This window comes from Drosophila simulans, chromosome X, assembly GCF_016746395.2.
Source record: "Drosophila simulans strain w501 chromosome X, Prin_Dsim_3.1, whole genome shotgun sequence".
Lineage (NCBI taxonomy): Eukaryota > Metazoa > Arthropoda > Insecta > Diptera > Drosophilidae > Drosophila > Drosophila simulans.
In genome coordinates, this window is record NC_052525.2 from 1,365,095 (window position 1) to 1,384,851 (window position 19,757).

Here is a 19,757-nt window from a genome sequence, read left to right on the forward strand (position 1 = left end):
GGCCACATCCACATTCACAGCCATATCCACATCCACATCCACGGCTGTGTGTGTGCATCTTTTTGCTTTCGTTTTAGAAAACTCACGGCTCGCACGACACTCGAACCCAGCCAGACCAGACCGATCACGCCAAAAAGAAACTGCAACGAATCAAGGACGAATTTTTTGACAGTTTTTTTGCTCCTCACACGGAGTGTGCCACATGTCCAATTCACCCATCCCCACCATCCCACCTCCGTTGCAAAACTCTTTCGGTTTGGCTTTGTTTTCCGCCGACTCGACCCGGTGCGGCTGCTGCTCTTGCTCCTTTTTGCGCACACGATGCACACGGCGATTCTTTGCCGTTTTTTGTGCCGAGCTCTGGCTGCTCGGTGCTCGGTGGTCGGTGCTCCGCCTGGCCAAAAAGAAAGCGCTACGGAGGCGACCCAGATATCGGCACTTACACAAAGTGCAGCCGTCGGTGGGGTGCCCATTGAATACGCATTAGTGGAACCCGCTGACACAGCCGTGCTAAAAAGCAATGGGTGCCATAAGATGGGCTCAGCAGACGGGCACTGGGACTCCTCGGCGCCGGAGGAGCAGCACTATCAATCTGACTCGCCGGATCATGGCCTCATGCATAGGTGATGAGCCGGGGCAGCTGTGGCATGCAAACGAACATTCGCATTCGCATCGGCATCCGTATCCGTAGCGGATCCGTATCCGGATTCACGCTAAGCCGGGCAGAACAAAGGCGGCAAAGGGGTCGGGGGGAGCAGCAAACACAAATCCCGGTTTGTAAGCCAATTTGCACTTAGGCTTATCTAATGTCGTATCATTTGTATAATGCTCTGTTCGGCCTGATACTTGATGTCTACTGTATGTAGTCAATACTCTGCTCCCGATTCCGACTCCATGTCCGACCCCAAAGGAGCCAGCCACACCACACCCACCCACTTCTAGCACCACGCTCGAGTGTGTGGGCGTGTGTGGGAGTGTTTGGGAGTGTGTGGGCGTGTGCGCCTTATCCTGCGGGGTTCATTTCTAAGCTCATTTATGTTTATCACAAATGCGTGCCAAAGTGTGTCGTTATTCTTCCACCTCCACGCACACTTCCCCAACTTTCAGCCATCGCCGATGTTGTCGAACTTGTTGGCGTGGCGCGAACAAAAACATTTCAAATATTCAAAAAAGCCACACACTCGCACAAGATATCCCCACCCATCCAACAATCCACCCATCCACCCGGCAGACACAAGAAATGGCAGTTGTGAGCTGTACTCAACTAGTCGGGACATGTACTGGCCATAGAAATTCATCTAACGGCTGTAACAGGTAATTGAACTTGGTTATATGGCCCTCGGAATGGCGTCGCGCTGCAAATGGAAATGTGGAAATGCTCTGGCATTCGCAGAGTTCGCGGGGTTCGCGAGGTTCGCAATGTCGAAGGGTCGAAGGGTCGCGGAGTCGGGTAAATGGGAATGGAAATGGAATTGAATGACGCGCGCATCGTGTGCCAAATGTGACGTCCTGGGCTCAGGACGCATAACGCAGAAGGCAGATCCCAGTATCCATACAGTACCCATCCCTTCAGAGGCAGAAGCAATGCGTGCGAACTATATAATGCGGGCATAAAAAGGATTTGCACAAGGAGCATGTGTGCGTGGCGGCGGCAGGGGCAAGTCAAATCCAAGACTTCATGCTACATGAAAATTGCAAATTGTGTGCCATAGTTGGGGGGCGGATGCGGATGCGAATGCGGATGCGGAAGGGCGGGGGCCAACTGTTGAACTGCTGAATAATTCATGGCCAACTGGAGATTTGTGCAGCAGCAGGATGATGTCTGCTAAGCGCGTTTGATGCCGATTTGTGGCACGCATAACTGTAAATCGCCCAAAAGCCTGCCACTGTTGGTGCTTAGATGGCAATCTTGGGGGCGTGGGGCATTGATTAACTCTATGTGCTCTATGTGGGATCTGTGCCACATCAACGTGCAACCCAACCACCGAGCCACCAAACAACACCAAACAACCGAACAAGCGAACCGAACACAGCAGATCAAAACAAACGGAAAGAAGCGAAGACAACAAGAGCACGACAATGCAGCTGCCGCAAAAACAATGACTGCACTTGCACTTGCTCCTTTTGCTTGCCGCGAACACAAAACACAGACCTGCCACTACCACCGCCCGTCGCTTCAGGAATGCGCGGACACTGACTGTCGACACTGGGCGCCTGGTAGCCAAGTGCCCACTCGCATGTGGAATGGCATGCGGGTCGCCGGGTGGGGGCATGCCGCCGTGCCGACTTTGGCTTGGTCTTGTTGCCTGCCACGACTGTGTTAGGACTTCTTTCTTTTGTTGGCCCAGCCGGCAGCATTGGGCGCCAACAGGTGGCAGCTACTTCTGGACACATGCAGGCAGCATAACCACAGACCACGACCGCATCCACATCCACACCCATATTCACATTCAGAGTCGCGACCCACCCATATCCCATTACCCACACAGGCTGAAGGACGTTCGGCGTGGTGGCACGCTTTTTTATCCTTTGCTTTCCATTCCATTCCTTTCCTTTCCTTTTGGCGTGCAACTTTTTGTGTGCACTCTGCCTGCTTCTTTTGCCAGCTGCCTCTGCGCGCTTTCCGCTGTTTCTTTTAATAGGACTCAACCAACCCCACGGTCCCCAATACCACCCACCCAGAGGCATCGCATGGAGAGCACACTGTGCGGGTCGAGAGACCCCATGCTGGCCAAGGCGACCTACTTGCTGTTCGCCAGTACCCAGACCGTCTTGGTTGATTTAAAGGTATAAAGTATTTATTGTAGTTGTAGGTACTAGCTATAGGTTCTATGTTGGAGAAATCGTACTACGGGAATTTCGTGGGCCTCGTTGTGTTTCTACACGGCGTTGCGGAAGCCAGCGATGTCGGTCAGCTCTAGTGGCTTCCACTGGATGTCGACATGCTTGTGGATCCGCTCCTCCTCCTCGTCGCAGCCTCCCGTGCAGTTGGACGTCTTAATATTATCAGCTGGGTCTGTGGTCGAGTCATAGGTCATAGGTCAGGGTACTGGGTATACTGGGGAGGGCAAAATATGCTTATAGAAGTCAGACTTACCGAATTTGTGGTCGTGGTCCTGGTCGCACGACTTCGGGCAGAAGACTATCTTCAGGTCGATGGGCTCGTACACCTTAACGATGAGCTGCGGCACCTTCTCCGTGGAGTGGTCCTCGGGACTGGACACTAGTGGATTGATCGAACGGTTAGCGTGGCTCACTGGGTTGCTTGGCGCTCGAGCGGCAATGGAGGAGATGGGTGTGAGGTGGACGGTTTGATTGCGCGCCGCCAGCAACCAGGGCCTGCTGTTCACCGACAGCACTTCCTGGCGCACCGCGACGGGCACAGTTGTTGCTGGTGGCGCTGATTCTGGAGTGGTCTGTGTGACTATTTCTAATGTACTCTGTGTGGCTTCGCCTATTCGATGCTTTTGGGTTGCTTGTGTCGCTGGTGTCGCTGTAGATGTCGATGGTGGTGTTTGAGAAGATGATTCTGTTTGTGGTTCTCTGCTTCGTATCGTTGTTTGACTGACTGATGCGATTGGTTTCGCATCAGATGTGTGTGGTTCTGGAGGAAGCTCCCCAAGGTTGTCGGCAAGTCTTCGGCTTAGAGCCTCAGCAACTACAATTGATGCGCGATTGGCAGGACTTTCAGTGGGAATCTGACTATTCCTGCTTACAAATCTCCTAAACTGCAGCCCGTCGGATGTGGCTTTCACATCCACTTCGTTTTCCTCACTTCTAGTTGCTAATATATTGAGCATCGCCTGCCTAAGAGGCTGCTCGGATGGAGGTGCGATGTGTCGCTTGGCGGTGGCTGCTGGTTGCTTCTCGGCTATTAAGACTTCGCCGCGCTCTTTTTTCTCAGCATCAGAAGAACCAGCGGGTTCGTCTTCCATGTAGTCATCGTCCTCATCATAGTATTCCGCACTCTGATCTGTCAAACTTTTCTGCCGACTAAGTGCCTCTGGACTTGAGTGCTTACTGGCAGTCAGACTTGACCTTGCGGTCGAACTTGTGACCGAAGAAGTGCTCTCGCTTGTGGTGGACGTAGGACTTGTACTGCTGCTTGTTGTCTGAGGGGCACCTGTGCTGGTGGAAGTGCTCGTAGCCGGCATTGGCGTCTTCGATTCTGTTTGTTCTATTCGAGTAAGGCGCTGCTTTAGGAGACTGAGCAGGAAGTTCTTCCTGGCCTCCAGGCTGGTGGCTACACCGCTCGGAATGTCATTCGCGTCGTTGACATAGTCAGAGCCCCCGGAACTATCGTATTCTAGGTCGCCAGTTGTCGTCTCAATCGGCTGGGCTGTGGTGGAGGGAGTTGTCTTGGTCGGACTTGGCGAGGAAGATGTTTTTTGTGGCTCCCGTTCAGTGGTTGTAGACGGAGCAGCAGGGAGCACTGCGGCCACAGTGGTGCTGGACATAGCCTTTGGCTGTGCTTTGTCTAGTACTTCGTTGTCCTCGTCCGCGTACTGTTCCGATGTCTCACTATCGTAGTACTCGGAGTCCTCCGGCTCCTTAGTGGTGTTGTGCGTAACGAGTGTCTTGGGCGGGATAGAGCGCTTCTGGGTGGAGGCTAGCTGCTGGATGGAAAGCCGTAGGGAGTGGGCGATAAAGGGCTTAGAGGTGGCTAGGTTATGCCTGGCCATCTGGGCAATGGTCACTCCCCGCGAGCGCTGGCTGGAAGAAGGCTGACTGGATGGTCGCTGAGTAGGAGCATGCTCCCTGCTCGGCGGCGTCGTGGAGATTATATGGAACAGTTTTTGCAGTAGATGGGCCGCCGCCAGCGTGGACATGGTTGGTGCCTTCGCTGTCGTTGCCTGCCCTGATTCCGCCTCAGCGGAAGACGGTGCATCATCCATGTAGTCCGGCACTTCCTGCCCGCTTAAAGTGTTCCTACTTTCGGCTAATGCAGTGTGGGTTTGTGTGTGGGTGAGTTCTTCTTGTTTCTGTGGTGATTGTAGTTCAAGTAGATTCACTTGTTGGAGTTCTTGTGTGCATGCAGGATTTGTGTTCTTATCTGTAAGGCAAGTGTCATGATTAGGTGTTCAGTGCTGCTTGTGTGGTGGAGGAGCATTTAAAATGGATTAATGGATCCTTATGGGCAGAAGACTTACCTGAGGTGGAGTCGGGATCGGGACATGGCGGTCGCGTGACAGTGGTCAAATCAGTCGAGGAAGTGGAGTTTTGCGGGGTAGTGGTAGTTGGATTCCTCGTGGTTCCGATACTTGTAGTTGATGCAGTAACTGATGTCGGTTGCCGAGTTGTAGTGGTCGACTTTTGTGTGCTTGTACTTGGTTTTGGTGTGGTTATGATTACCGTGGATGTTTTTGAAGTGGACGTTGTTGGATTTTGAGTAGAAACGATCACTGTTGTTGCCTTCGAAGTCGTACTTGTTGTAGGTATAGGCGTAGTACTTTCTGACTTTTGAGTCGACGTAGATTCCGTAGTGGATTTCGAAATGGTGGTTGTTGTAGTGGCTGTCACTGAAGTTGTCGTTGGAGTCGTTGTAGTCAATGGTTTGGGAGTTGTAGTTGGGTCTTCCGTGCTTAGTGTAGTCAACGGGGAACTTTCCGTGGCTTTTTTAGTGGTAATAGTGGCTGTCACTGAAGTTGTCGTTGGAGTCGTTGTAGTCAATGGTTTGGGAGTTGTAGTTGGGTCTTCCGTGCTTAGTGTAGTCAACGGGGAACTTTCCGTGGCTTTTTTAGTGGTAATAGTAACCGTGGATACTTTTTGAGTAGAAGTTGTTGGTTCCTGAGTAGAAGTTTTCAACGTAGTTGGCTTCGGAGTCGTCGTTGTTATTTCTTGGGTCGTTTTAGTCGGTTCGGATGTAGTACTTGTTGCTTTGTGAGTGGAGCTAGTTAACGCAGATGTTTTCACAGAGTTCGTGGTAGGATTTTCGGTACTTTTTTCGGTAGTAGGCTTGGGAGAACTAATCGTTGTCTTTTCGGAGCTTGTTGCAACTGTTGATGTTTTCGGAGTAGTTGTACTAAGTTTTGGAGTCGTCGAGGTGATAGGTTTTTCGGTACTAGTCGGTTCTGGATTATTACTTGTTGTTTTCCTAGTAAATCTGGTTGTTGAGGTGTTCTGTGTAGGTGTTGTCTCTTTTTGCGTAGTGATTGTTACTCTAGTTGTGTTTGGAGCCGTCGATGTCGTGTTCTGAGTCGTTGTTGTAGGTTTAGGACTACTAGTTATTGGCTTTTCTGTGGTCGTTGTTGTTGTTGAGATTTTCGGAGTAACCGTACGAGTCGTCGTTTTTGTTGGTTGAGGTGAAGTTGTTTTTGGGGTTTGAGTAGACGTAGATTCCGTGGAGGATCTCAAGGGGGTCGTTGTTGCTATTTGAGTAGTGGCTGTGACTGTAGTTGTCGTTGGTGTCGTTCTTGTTGAAGGTTGGGGAGTGGTAATTGGTTTTCCCGTACTGCTTGTAGGCTTAGGGGAACTTTCTGTGGATTTCTTAGTGGTAGTAGAAACTGTTGATGTTTTCTCACTAGTCGTTTTTGGATTCTCAGTAGAAGTTGTTGCTGCAGTAGATTTGTGAGTAGTCGTTGTTGTTTTCTGGGATGTTGTGGAAAGTTTAGAAGTGGTAGAAGTTCGGATCTCCGTACTCTTTGTAGTTTTGGAGGAAGTTGTTGTTTTTTTGGTAGTGGTAGAAGCTGTTGACGATTTCCGAGCAGTCGTTCTCGGTCTGTGGGTTGTAACTTTGACCGTAGTTGTTGTGGAAGGTGTTGTCGTCGTTTTCGGAGAAAGCGTTGGAGATCTTATTGTTGTTTTTGTATCCGGTGAGGTGTTGTGAGTAGTCGTACTGCGTTTTTGAGTCGTTGTTGTCAGTACAGTAGTCCTTGGCTTTTCGGTAGCCGGTGAGGTTTTCTCATTAACAGTTGTTGGTCTTTTAGTAGTAGTGGTTTCAGAGGTCGTTGTGCTAGGCTGTTCGGTACTTGACATTTTTGGCGTTGATTTTGTGACTGCAGTAGTTGTGCTTGCTTTGGGAGTTGTTTTTGGTGTTGGAATGGTAGGGCATGTAAGCACCACTGGTTTAGTCGTAGTTGTGGTAGTCGCAGGTGTAGAAGTTGTAGGGAGAATGACAATATTTTGCGAAAGGTGCAAGCCCTTTAAAGGTGATTTGATTTCCGGAGCCTCCGTGACATCGTTTTTGGCTGTACCATAGGTGTATCTTTTGTATTGATATTTGTTGGTATCATTTAAAGGTTCACGAGTGGTAGTTGTAGTCGCTGGCGTTTCGGGCTGGATGGCAATGTTCTCCGAGAGCTTAAGCTTGCGCGGAACGCCCTCTTCCTTAAGCTCTAGGTTTTCTGCAGCCGTTTCCTTACCGCGATGGTGCGATGAATACTCATATGAGGGATACGATGGATAGGCGGGGTATTTATGATAGGCATTGGAAGGTTCCGAAGTAGTTGAGGTGCTTGTTTGCAAAACCACTACATTCAATGAAGGTTTTTCAAAGCCCTGCGCCGTCACCTGAAGCTTTTCCGACTTAAGGGCAGGCTGCTGGTCCCTGGCTCCCGTATCGTAGTCGTCCTCCTCATAGAGTGGCGGTGCAGCTGGATAGGGTGGATAGTAGGGCTGTGGAACGTAGGGTACCTGCACGGGTCCCGGAACAAAGTCAAAGCAGTCGACTTCACTGCGGGGACGACACAGCTTCCGCTCGAGATCAAAGCTATTGCTGCCGGGGCATTTAAATCGCGTCTGCAGATAGGTGCCACTTTCCTGCAATCGACACGTGTAGTAGAGGGCGCAGTCCGTCGGGGAGCGGAACGTGCCCTCCTCGGCGCACTCGGGAAACTTGAGCTCGCAGTTCTGCGGGATATAGCTGCCGCTGTCCGATATCTCCGTCGAGGGGCACTGGTCGCCTGGCAAGCACTTGCGCTCCACCGGCGAGAAAATGGTGCCCGCCGGGCAGGCGAAAAGCCAAGGCTGCGTTCGGTTCTTGTCGCACCTATAGTACACCTTGCAGTCGTGGGGATGTGGGAAGCGGCCCTCCTTCTGGCACTGCGGCGGCCTGTGGTCCGGTCTGTGCTGTGGAACGTGTTGCACGCAGCGCCCGCTACTGGCGTTGAAGCTCTGGGGAACGGGAAAGCGAGTTGAGTGGCTGGCGAAGCAGGGCAAGCGGTCGTCTAGGACTCACCTCAAGGCCGCGGCATTTGCTGAAGATTACACAGTCGGGCTTACAGACGTAGTAGTACTGCTGTTGGTCGGGATGCGGCTTGATGCCAATGTAGTTGCGCGAGCAGCGATTATTCTACGATTGGAAATATAGAAACAGGTGTTAAAAAGCTTAATAATTAGAGCTAACTACAAATTACTGGTTAGGCAAGAAATCTCTATCCATAGATATATTATAAAATTCAGATTCCAATTTTGCCAGTTTTTACTCACGTAATCGAACCGCACAGGGAATCCACCGCCGGGATAGCTCTTGAAGACGCCAAAAACGTTGTCGTAATAAGGCTGGTAAACGGGTGGTGGCGCCTGGTAGCCATAGCCGTAGGGTGGGTAAGCATAGGGCGGCTGTCCATAGTATCCGGAGGGCAGCACCGGTGGATATGCGCTTGGTAGTTGCCGCACCGAGCGACTGGTGGCCGTGGAGAGCACGGACAGCAGGCCCAGCAGTGTCGACCAAAGGCAGTGCGTCATGGTGGCACTCTACTTCAGATGACTTGATACTTGACTGGAACTAGTTTGTCCTCGTGATCCTGCGTTCATCTGATGGAGTTGACTCTTAAGGGCTGGTATCCTTAGTGTGCCTGCTTTTCGTGGAACCTTGGTTGCGACCGCGGTCAGCTCTGGAGTGGCAGTGGTGACTTGGAGCAGGGCAGACGCGCTTAAAAGGTCGCTGGGTGCGCTCGCTTCCGAGAATGTTGCATAACTCGAATGCCAATTGAGCGCCGCGTGATTTAAGTACGAAGATCTTGGGTTCCCCCTAAAGAGACCACAACAAATCTTGGCTAACGGTGCAGCGGCTAGAATGCAGAGTGCAGAGCGCAGAGCGCTCTCCCCACGTGACCGCGGACCGGAAGAGAGTCTCCGCCGGGGAGCGCGGGCCACCGTATCACGGCCGTGCCCGCCGTAAGATGCATGACTAAATGGAGTTGAGGGTGACGGAGAGCAACGTGAGCTACTTCCGCACCGGAGATGCTTTCCAGCTTCAGTTTCCATCTGGATGAGTAATCTCCGGATCTGCGATCGTCCATCCGTGATCCGCAGCTGCCTAAGACGTGATCAGTGGATGTGGCCAGAGCGAACCCAATTCCTGTAACGATAGAGGGACTGCATTGAGATAGTATTCTAACCACTTTTGATCGATTGGGGGCGAGCAATTCGGAACCAAGGTCATGTAACCAAAAAACACATTCGGCATTTTTGTCTCTTGACGATTCTTACACGTACGCCGCGTCGCGCGGGCGGGAATTACGCATCCAAAAATTTAAAATTCGTGGCTTGCTGGTGCGTCATTCAACACGTTCGACGCTTTGGGCGGAAAGACACGAATCGCCTACCGTGCCAAAAAAAGAGCCTAAGACCCAATATCGAGCACGTTTCCCGCAATTAGGAGACAGGAACAGCGGATTCGTTGAATACCTAATTGCAATACTCGTTCTGCAATATGTTTTCCTTAGTATGAAATGAAACAATTAAATCAGAATAATGCCAATCATTACTACATATACTCCCACGATCGAACTTCATAATCACACACGTTGTGTGTTCTAAAGTTTGTAAACATTTTTGTCTGCTGTCTTATACCAATCGAATTAACACTACTCTGATCCGATCGATTCGTGCTTATATACATATATATATGCACTTTGGAATCAGTTGGGTCATATGGAAAAACAGAGATGACAGGGCATGCGTGCGTTCATAGCTTCCCTTCGAACATGATTTTTTAGTAAGTTCGAATTGTCTTCATCAGAAGAGTTATTCTGATACGGACGTGTTGTACTTCCGGCTCTGAGCCCCAGATAAATAATACTGTCCACAGCTGCTGATATCACCTGGGCTGAGCTCCGCAAGAAAACTCCCTATCTGGAGCACATGGCTGTCTGGGCATTCAGGCTACGTGATAATCAATGGGGCGCAGGCCCCAAGATTGGCTTTAGAATGACTGGAGCCAGAGCTATCAGCAGGTCATCGGCTGTTGGACAAGCTCGACATTAGTCGAGATCTCTTTGGAATTCTTTGCATTTGAACACGTCTCGAGCAGATACAGTGATACAGATGAGTGGCCGCTTTGATATAGAAAGAGATCTGCAAAGCATAGAGATCTGCAGATATTGCAACGCCAGGTAGAATGAATGATGATATAGTAGAGCGGTTCGTAAAAAGAAAGCGATGGAATGTGCCGAAGAAATGTGGCCGATTGCATGCTCGAGAATCTTCTTGTGACGTAGAAGAGAGTACTAATAAGCTCCATTGATGCATTTTTCCGCGATTATAAAGTTCCATTAATTGTATGTATGTCTGTATGCCTCATACAAGGTGCCAGCTTTAAGTAGCTGTTACATTCGCGAATAGTCATGCTGTCAACCAAATGCTCGCGATGGAATTGGTGGAAGAATGCCGGCAGAAGAGAACAAGAAGCTCCATTGATGATCGTTTTGCACGGAGTGCCGGCTCTTCTACGCCGAAATGCAGCTGAAGCCGGCACAAAGCAGAGGCGAAGAAAGTCTCCACCTCTCCACTTGGTTTGGAGCAACACTAGATTTTGGAATACTCATTCTTTCGGCTGAATATCGCCAGATGGGTTCTGTGCTCCACTACCGATCGCGTAAGCCGAGACACATACCCTCTGGAAAAGCTTTTGCCCTCTACACAGACTGAAAAAAGCTTGAGCCGCTGGGCAGAGATCCTGGAGGGGGGCATCCTGGAGGCCGCGTCTTCTCTTACGTGCCCAACTATTCGCAAAGAGCGCCGTTCCACAGAGAAGCCCTCCTACTGTCACCCATCCAGGAATGGAAAGGAAACTCAGCAAGTAACAGAAAAGAAATAGTTAAGAAAAGTTTGAGCACGTAAGGTAGCAGCCAAAAAGACGAAAAATTGTTCCCTCTACCGGAGGGAGGAGGGAGAAAGTGGGGAAAATCCGGCGAGAAGACCAAAATAAACAGTAGCACTTAAAGCAGAGCAGAGGCAGCGCTGCCAAGGCACGGCTCGCATCGGAGGAAGAAAAAAAACTGAGGGAAAAGTGAGTAAAAAATGGCAAAGAAAACGAAACGAAAAGAGCCTGGCTTGCATGGGTATTGGTGCTGGTATTGGTATTGGCGCCGCTTTCGCTGCAGCGTCGCCGTCAACTGCGGCGCTGGCGTCATCGTGTGGGTGTGTGTGTGTGCGGCTGTATGTGTGAGTGAGTGCGTAAGGCTCTCTCCACGCCTCCATGTCCCCATGTGGCCAAGACTTTCACTCTCGTTCGGCCATCGTCGTTTTTCCTTCAACTAGCGCCGTCGCCGCCGGCAGCGACGTCAGGTTTTTCTTTTCTTCTCCTGTCGTGAAGCAGCAGAAAAAGCGACGGGGATGTGGGGGTTGGGTGATTGGGTGGCTGTGGGTGGTGGGCCCACCAAGAAGTGCCACCAAGCAAAGCGCTAGAAAAAAGCATGCGAAAGTGCGCCAACTGATAAATTTGCACGGCTAAAGGCGTGCTGAGAAAAAATCGGGCAACGGTTTCAAGGCTGCTGCTTCAAGGCCCAGGTAACAGGTAAGTGGTCGGGGTGGCGACCTTGAGCGCCCGGCCTGGACTCGACTGATGGCCAGACGTCAATCTCGGAATGGTGGCACAGCGGAGCCCGCTCTAATTACACTAACAGCTGTGGCGGCAGTGAACCACCTGTAGGCCTGTGTCCGTCCAGCGGAGGGTGGTGTCCCACATGGGCCGAGATTAGGCATGACGAGGAGTGTGGCGTGGGCGGTGGATGGAAGCACACACACACATATACATACATCCTCCCAGCCGCAGCCTCTCTCGGGTTTTATTCCACTGCTGTTGTGTCTCTAGCAGAAGGATTTTCTCGCGTTTAGCTTTCTCTTTTGCTTCTTGCGAAAAGCTGTTTTCAACAGGTTGCAACACGCTTCGTCTGTGTGTGTGGGTGTGCGCGTGTGTGTGCAAGGGGAGTGAGATGTCCTTGTGCGAGCCGTGCTCTGAGGCTACTTCACGGGACTATGCCGTGTGACCTTCAGTGGCGGGCTAAGGCTAAGCGCTGCCATGGCAGCAGTCAAGTCCCAGACTCCGACTACTCTCTTTTGTGGCTGTAATCCTGGCAACCAGACATGTGATAGTGTGTGTGTGTGTCCAAGTCCGAGATGTGAATGTCCCCGTCGCTGTCACGTTAGACTACGCCACGCTACTCAGCTGTCCGCCTGTTGAGCATGTGCCAGGCCCAAGGCGCTCCCAGGATCGAAATAGAACCGCTTAGATAGCGTCGCAACGATAGCGTGTCCTGATTTATGGGCTATGAGCCCAATCGGTCGGTGCGGCCAAAGCAGCGACGACCGTCAGTTGATGTGTTAATCGCCAAGCAGGGCGCAGTCCGAGTTGGTCCGGATCCTGCCGAGAGGGCCCACTGTAAACCTGTTAGCGACCTGGCCAGCGACTGCATTCCCCATACCGGCGAGAAGTGCATGGGCAGTCGGGCAGGATTTGAAAAAGCAACGCATTAGCAGAGACACGTCAAGCGAGCCAGAAACTGGGCCCAAAAGCGAAACCGAAGCCGCAGAGATCTGAAAACTGAAATCTGAAATCGGGGGCAGGACGGGTGCGTAGGGCCAGTATTGAATTGCAGCGACCTACATAGAAATCAGCAGGCACTGAAGCCGCAGTCGGCCGGGGCTGCGTGCTTGAGCTGGGCCATAAGTGCACTTTGGGATCGAGATTCGAGCCGCTTTCCCGCTGCCCCTCGACCGCTGCACATGTGCCTGCAACGTGGCCGGAGGAGCCTTGGGCCTGGACACAAATGTTACGCTCGACGCGGAACTAACAAAACTCGTTCCGCGGCCCATTCGCTCTCCTTGATTTGGCAAACCGGTTGCTTTTGAGATCAGAGGAGTGCGCGGCTAGCATTTGATTAAAGTCCCAGTCACCGAAATTAAGCGAGTGAGAGAGAGAGAAAGAGACGAAACAACCGAAGGGGAAAGCGCTGCAAGAAGCCCTCCGGTGACCACCTTGGGGAATTTGGCAACAGGCAAAGTTTTCTACTCGAAAATCAAATTAAGTTCCCCTGCCCAAGCGGCAAAATTGACTGAGAAATTGCTCTCAAAACAACCATGCACAGCAACCCACACACACGCACACGTCCAATAATACGGCCACTGAGCCAAGGACCCAAGTCCTTGGTCTTTGGTCCTTGTGTGTGCTTTACTTTGCCAGCACCCTTGAGTGTTTATCATGTAAAACACCAAGAAAACATGTCAAACATGCCAAATATGCATGACCTACAAATTATGCGAATGCGACACCCCGCACAAGCACAAGCACACGCACCCAGTCGCAGGTCAGGGGATAACCAGAAATCTGGGATTACTCGACGCAGAGACAACAGTGAGTCGTCGTGGTCCCCGACTCCTGCCCTGTCGCCGACACACCAGTGCCCGGCACAACCCTCACCAAATCACCAATTCACCAAATCAGGGTGAAGTCAAGATGCCCGGCAAGAATGAGGGGACGCTTCCCCTTGTCCACCTCCACCTCCACCTCCATATCCACTTCCGCATCCGCCAAGGATGGGCCAAGGACCCAAATACAGACCCAGGCATAGCACAGGCCAAGACATCTTGACCCGACCCGGAGCGTGTGAATCACTTTGCGGTCGAGTGTGCGTGCGTGTGTGCTGAGTGTGCTGAGTATCCTGGATATCCTGAATATCCTGAAAACACCGAATGTCCTGGGGCCATATGCGGGCATTTAAATTAAGCAATAACACCGCACGGGAGGGCGAACAAGTTTATTAAATAAGTCTGAGCCATCTTGGCTGGCCGAATCAAGCCCACGAGCCCCAGACGAACGAAGCCACGTCAAAGGAAGTCATAATTGCAAATTACACACATAATCACGAGAAGTCTAGAAGTCGGAACGTGGAGTGAAATACAACCGCACACAATCGGCCCAAAAGGGTGTAGCGTGGGTGGGTGGCGCACTTAAGCCGCTTTCCCTTCCCCGTGTCCTTGCCCCATGAATTTATTAGAAATTCAAGAGTGAAACTCTCGGATTTCTACACACTCCACTCGACTCGACTCGCCTCCACTCGTCCAGGCGCAGCACGTCCTCTATTGACTGACCCACAAATGTGTTTAGCTTGTGGTGCCAGGGGATGTCTGCCCAAGAGATGAGGGGACGAGCTGGAATGGGATGGGATGGGACCGCCTTGAGACACTCGGGCACAGGCGTGCTGCGTCAAACGATTTCACTCTCGAGCAACTTTGCCAGCTCGCTTTTGGGCGGCCAAGTGCCCCCTCACCCAAGGCACCGTGTGAATTAATTAGCAAGGACTCCTCCAGGTCTTCCGTCCTCCCACAGCACACCACTGTATCTGCCCCCATCCCAAGGAGGCGGAAATTAACCCTAAAATGATTTGAACACTTTTATGCCACTTTTGCGCCCCTGTCCCACTGCCACATGAGTGAGCATAAGGTCAGGCCCACACTGCTCACTGCTCGTTCCTCACAGCTCACTCCTCAGCCTCAAGCCCGCCCCGGGTCCAAGTTTTATGCGGTGTCCGGTTGCCGTTTACCGAACAAGAACCGGAAGCCAAGTCAAACGAAGGCGGCTGTCCGCAAATTAGCATGATATGCGTGCGTGCGTGTGTGTGTGTGTGTGCCATCTATCGGATGGGAATGGGGATGGGGATGGGAAGCGGCCGGGAAAGGAAGGGCTCTGGAGTGGGCAGCGATTAGGGCCATCAAAGGATTAGACGGGTAAGGGTCCCGGGACTGAGACACACACAGTGGAACGAGGAAGGAGGGGTGACTTTGCCGGGGTCAGAGGTTGAAAAGTTCTGACACGCAATTACCCGATCCGAGCCAAGCCGATCCGATCCAATCCAGCGCTCATGTGTGGGACAGGCGTATCCCCATTCCACCCTATGCCATCCCATCCCGGGGGTTGTTAATGCCGTTTTAAGTGATTTTATGACGAGTTTGTGCCCTAAAACTCTAAACGCTAGCTCATTTGCACACACGCACACTGAGCATATCAACAACTTCATCATCATTAGCATTAGCATTAGCACGCAGCAGTTATGCTCTTGTGTTAGCCTTAACTTTTGGCTATGGTTTCGGGTTCGTCCGCTTTCCCCCTGTAGTGTGCGTCCTTGCGGGTTCGAGGCGAAAGTTTTTAGTGTGAAAATTTCACAGCCATTTTATAGACGTACTCAAGTGGTTTGCCTCTTGGCGGCACTTCTAAAACATGCCGCCACTCCTTGCTGCTCTATTAGACACACACACACACACAGGCGCACACTGGCACATGTGGGAGAGTGTTGATTTTTGCGGCATTTAAGCCTTTTTGAACTTTGAACTTGTCGGATGGCTGGCTGGTGGGATAATGGGTTGGTGGTTTGCCCGCTTACTGGGATTGGTGCGCTCGTTCGCTGGTAGTTTTGTGAATTGTTTTACCAGCTTGCTGCCATTTGTTGCTTGTTTGTTTTACGGGCCTGTGGTTTAGATTTCGGTTCTGCCTTTTGCCAGTCGTGTGGTAGTGTGACGAATCATTTAATGCCGTAATCCCTTGCTCCTAGTCTGCGTTTAGTCGTCGTGAGTATCGCGCCAACTGCTCATTCTAGATGGCCTGGAATGGGTCGGAAATGGGGTTTTCTGGCTGGCGGCTTCGGTGCCTGAGTGCGTCTAAATTGGCGGTTAACCAGAAGCGTGATTGATAATAAACTGCGGATTAGTTCTAAGGCAGCTCTGTTAGTTTCATTTTCCCTCTTGGAGGGGGGTGGGGTAGGGGGTGTGTGCAATGCTACATGGGTTACCTTCAAAGAGATCTCATCGAAGCGGCTTGTATATTATGGAGAAAAACCACAGTGACTGTAGTTCTTCTTCAGTCAGCTAATGAATGACACAACCCCCGACGCTCATAGAAGATTGACGAGCTGAGCTGCGGAGCAAAGCGAGGATGAGCAATGAGTACATTGATCCCGGGTGTCTTTATTCTGGCGGAGATTGCTCCACACGAGTGTGTGCGAGTGAATGAGTGATCTTTCCCTCCAAGCAAGCACGTGTATGTGTGTGTGTGTGCGTCATAAATAAGTTAAGCTAACAATCCCCATCCCCATCCCCATCCCCATCCCAGTCCCCATCCCTTCCCCGTTCGACTGCGAATCAGAGTCAGTTTCCGTGTCCCAGCTCCTTCACTTGTACAGTCTTTCAAAGCTGCCAAACTAGGGTCTTCTGCTCTTCCACTGAGCCACCGCACCGAGTCGTGGGATGGGCGGCACCGAGGGCAACGAGGGGAGCATTTTTGGCAATACATTTTTGGCAAATTTACCCAGCCGCAGCAGCGAACGACCAACGATCGTCGACCGTTTCGTCCCTCTCGCTCTCTCCTTCGGACACTGTAGTTTGAAACAGAGAACTGCAGCCCGCCACTGGCACTCTACGTCCACCCGATAAACACTCGGTCTCTAGGCACCCCGTCTTTTTTGACACCCTACTTGCGGCAACAGAAAATATTCGGGTGTTTTACCAACGTTGTGTTTTTGTTACGAGTAAAAAAACCACCCGAGGCCTGCTGCGCAAGAGCCGTATGGGTGAGTGGACGCACAGTCAACGATCGGCCGCAGGTCATTTTTTGTACGCCTAAAATTTGTATGGGTGGAAGCGCGACGGGTATAAGAAATGAAGGGTAAAAGGGAATACCCAAGAAAAATTTCGTGCTCATGTCGGGTGCCACCCGTTTCGAATCATTGCCTTACTAATTTTTCACAAGTCGCTAGCTGAATACTCTAATGACAAATATTCTTGCATAAATTCATTTTTGAAATGAATTTTGTGACATTATGTACATAGATTCGGCTATTAGCATTATTACTATTACTATTATTTTTACTATAATTTACATTTAAATAATAAAAACGTTAATAATATATATAATATATAATAATATATAATATAATATATATATATATATATATATATAATAATTAAATTACATATATATATATATTTATAATATATAATATAATAAAATATAATATAATATATACAATTATAATAAAATATAATAATAAGATGAAGGGCATATTTTACAAAGTATTCGACAAAGTCTAGAGCCACGCCGAAAGAATAGTGTATAAACGTATGGAGTGTAAAACGTATGGAGTTACGCATCTTGTCTGTGACTCGACTATCTACAAGAGTAGATAGACTGATAGAGACTATAACCCGAGTATTTTTAGAAACACCCGAGTATTTTTGGAAACACCCATGTGTTTAACGGTAAGCCCACAAGTGTTTTTGTCACTCATCCCTTTTTAGGCATTTGTCTTTTTCTGACTGTTTGTCTTCTCTACCCTCCGTTATGGGTGCCGAGTATGATCGGCACCCGCGACGCAGGTCACCGTATTGATTCGGGTGCGGGCACAACGGGGTGTCTTGTCTACATATGCAGATGTATACTGTGTGTTTGTAAGTACCCGCGATGTGCGTGGCGGGTAGCACCCGCACACAAAATTGTTGGGTGTGAGTCGAGTGGTAAAAAATGCCACCCTTGCAGTTCTCTGGTTTGAAATGTGCACGTACTCACACACACACACACACAACGAAGCAGGAAAATAAATTGAAAAAAAAGTTAAAAAGCTGACAAGGCAGCGGCAGCGAAGCCTCTCCCTGCGAGCTACTTCCTAAATTTGTGTGCGCTGTGCTGTGTTGCCCTCGCTAGGTCGCTGAGCTGCGATCGTTATATATGCACTATATTGAGTTTAAGTTATGTGTGTGTGTGTGTGTGTGTGCGTATGAACGATCGCTCGGCATGCTGGTGTGCGTTGAGAAACCTCAAAAAAGTTGCATTGAAGCCGTTAACCTCGGCAGCGCGTTCGCCGCCCGAGTTTGTTTTTGGAAATTATAAATGCCCTGCTGCGCTCTGTCCCTGCCCCTCCCCTCCCCCCTCGACACTCCACAAACCCCTCTGTCAAGGGGGAAGACAGATAGAGTCAAGTCATTTGCCAAAAAAAAAAATTGTTTCCTTGGCTGCGCGGAGCTGCAAACTACAAACACATGTGAGGAGAAGAGTTTGGTGGTGGTGGTGGTGGTAGTGGTTCTTCTGGTGCGATGTTTGTGCGATCGTGAGTGGCACTAAAAATTACACAAAAATTACGCAAAATGAAAAGGCAGAGCTGCACTAAATCGAAAATACAAAAAAGCAGAAGGGGAGGGGTGGAGAGGGGAGAGCGCAGTTCAGTTCAGCTCAGCAGTACAGCACACAAACCCAAACTCGTTCGGGAAAGAAGATTTGTGAGTTTGCAATTTTTGGCACACACAAACGGGTTTCCATTCCATTCGATTCGATGCGATTCAATTCGTTTTGTTTCGTTTTGTTTCGCTCCGTTCCGTTCCGTTCCGTTCCGTTTCTCCTCTTGTGGCTTCGTTTTCGGGATTGCATGCATGCATGCATGCAACTCCGCCTCCCTGCACCACTGGCATTGTTGAGCAATTTGCGCACAGCTTTCTATGGCAATGGCATAATGGCAATGGCAGTGCAAGTAGCTCGGCATGGGGCAGTATCTACGGATGCGGGGCTAACGGGGCGACCGGGTGGAGCCAGGCGATCCAAGATGCCTGCCCTTAAATCATGTAAGATCGATGGGGAGCGAGCGTGCATTCTTCTTCAGGTTTTGCACTTTGTGTCTCGCATTTCGTATTTTGTATTTCGTATTTTGTATTTTGTATTTTGTGGCTGCTGGGAGTCCGTAGAAAGTTTTTGTGCTTTGTGCGCCGATCAAAGGGCAGGGGCATCGTGAGATTGGGATTTGCCAACGATTTCTCTTTTTGGGGCCTCGAAATCTTCTGCTTCTGCTTCTGCTTCTTCCTCGGGAAGACTGGCTGGCATGGAAGAGTGCAGGAGGAATGCCTGCGATCTGTCCACCTAGACGGACATGTATGTATGTTCATGCATCCAGGCACTTGCTGAGCACTCAGCTCCAGTGGCAATTGCAGTGGCAGTTGCATTTCACCTGCCTAACGGAATCAATTAAAATCGTTTATGCTAATTTTTTGTGGCCCCAGCATTTTTCATTAAGAGCTGGGTAAACATGTTCAAAAAACACACAAAAAAAAAGAAAAAAATAAATACATATTTATATGTATGTTTATATATATGTATGTATGTATATATATTAAATATAAATTGACGCAACCACGAAAAAGAGAGCAGATTGGACTGGGCGTGGGCGTGGGCGTGGGCGTGGGTGTGGGCGTGGCTGACATGGCATGTGAGGAGCTTTGTCCATCGCCCACCCGAGCACCCGACCACTTGCCCCAACTCCAAAATCTCACCTCCCAGAGCCACACCTACTCCCACTAACGCACTGGTCTAGCGTTACATTATATTTTTAACATTTTAAAAATGGCTGCCTTTTTGCACCACACGCACACACACACACATATGTACTGCCAGTTTTCCGAGTGTTTGTGTGTGTGTGTGCATTCAGACAATTTAAGCACATAAATATATATTGGATTGGAAAATACACAAAAAGTTGCACAAAAATCAAAATAAATAACTG

At 50.1% G+C, this 19,757-nt stretch overlaps 1 protein-coding gene across 4 annotated transcripts in view; it reads right to left on the reverse strand.

Moving 5' to 3' along the window:
* LOC6724873 (mucin-5AC) overlaps positions 1-19,757 on the reverse strand; it is a 94,583-nt gene that overhangs the window by 25,703 nt on the left and 49,123 nt on the right. Inside the window, exons 4-9 of one of the 4 annotated variants that reach the window (XM_039297141.2) lie at positions 8,428-9,301; positions 8,177-8,290; positions 5,723-8,112; positions 5,151-5,602; positions 3,098-5,053; positions 2,781-3,016 (exon numbers count right to left, since the gene is read on the reverse strand). In XM_039297141.2, the coding sequence (XP_039153075.1) occupies positions 2,880-3,016; positions 3,098-5,053; positions 5,151-5,602; positions 5,723-8,112; positions 8,177-8,290; positions 8,428-8,685 (5,307 nt within the window). In that variant the 5' untranslated portion in view covers positions 8,686-9,301 and the 3' untranslated portion in view covers positions 2,781-2,879. Of the gene's footprint in view, positions 1-2,780; positions 3,017-3,097; positions 5,054-5,150; positions 8,113-8,176; positions 8,291-8,427; positions 9,302-19,757 lie in introns of those variants that run through there. The other 3 variants (XM_039297140.2, XM_039297144.2, XM_039297142.2) reach the window with 3 other exon arrangements.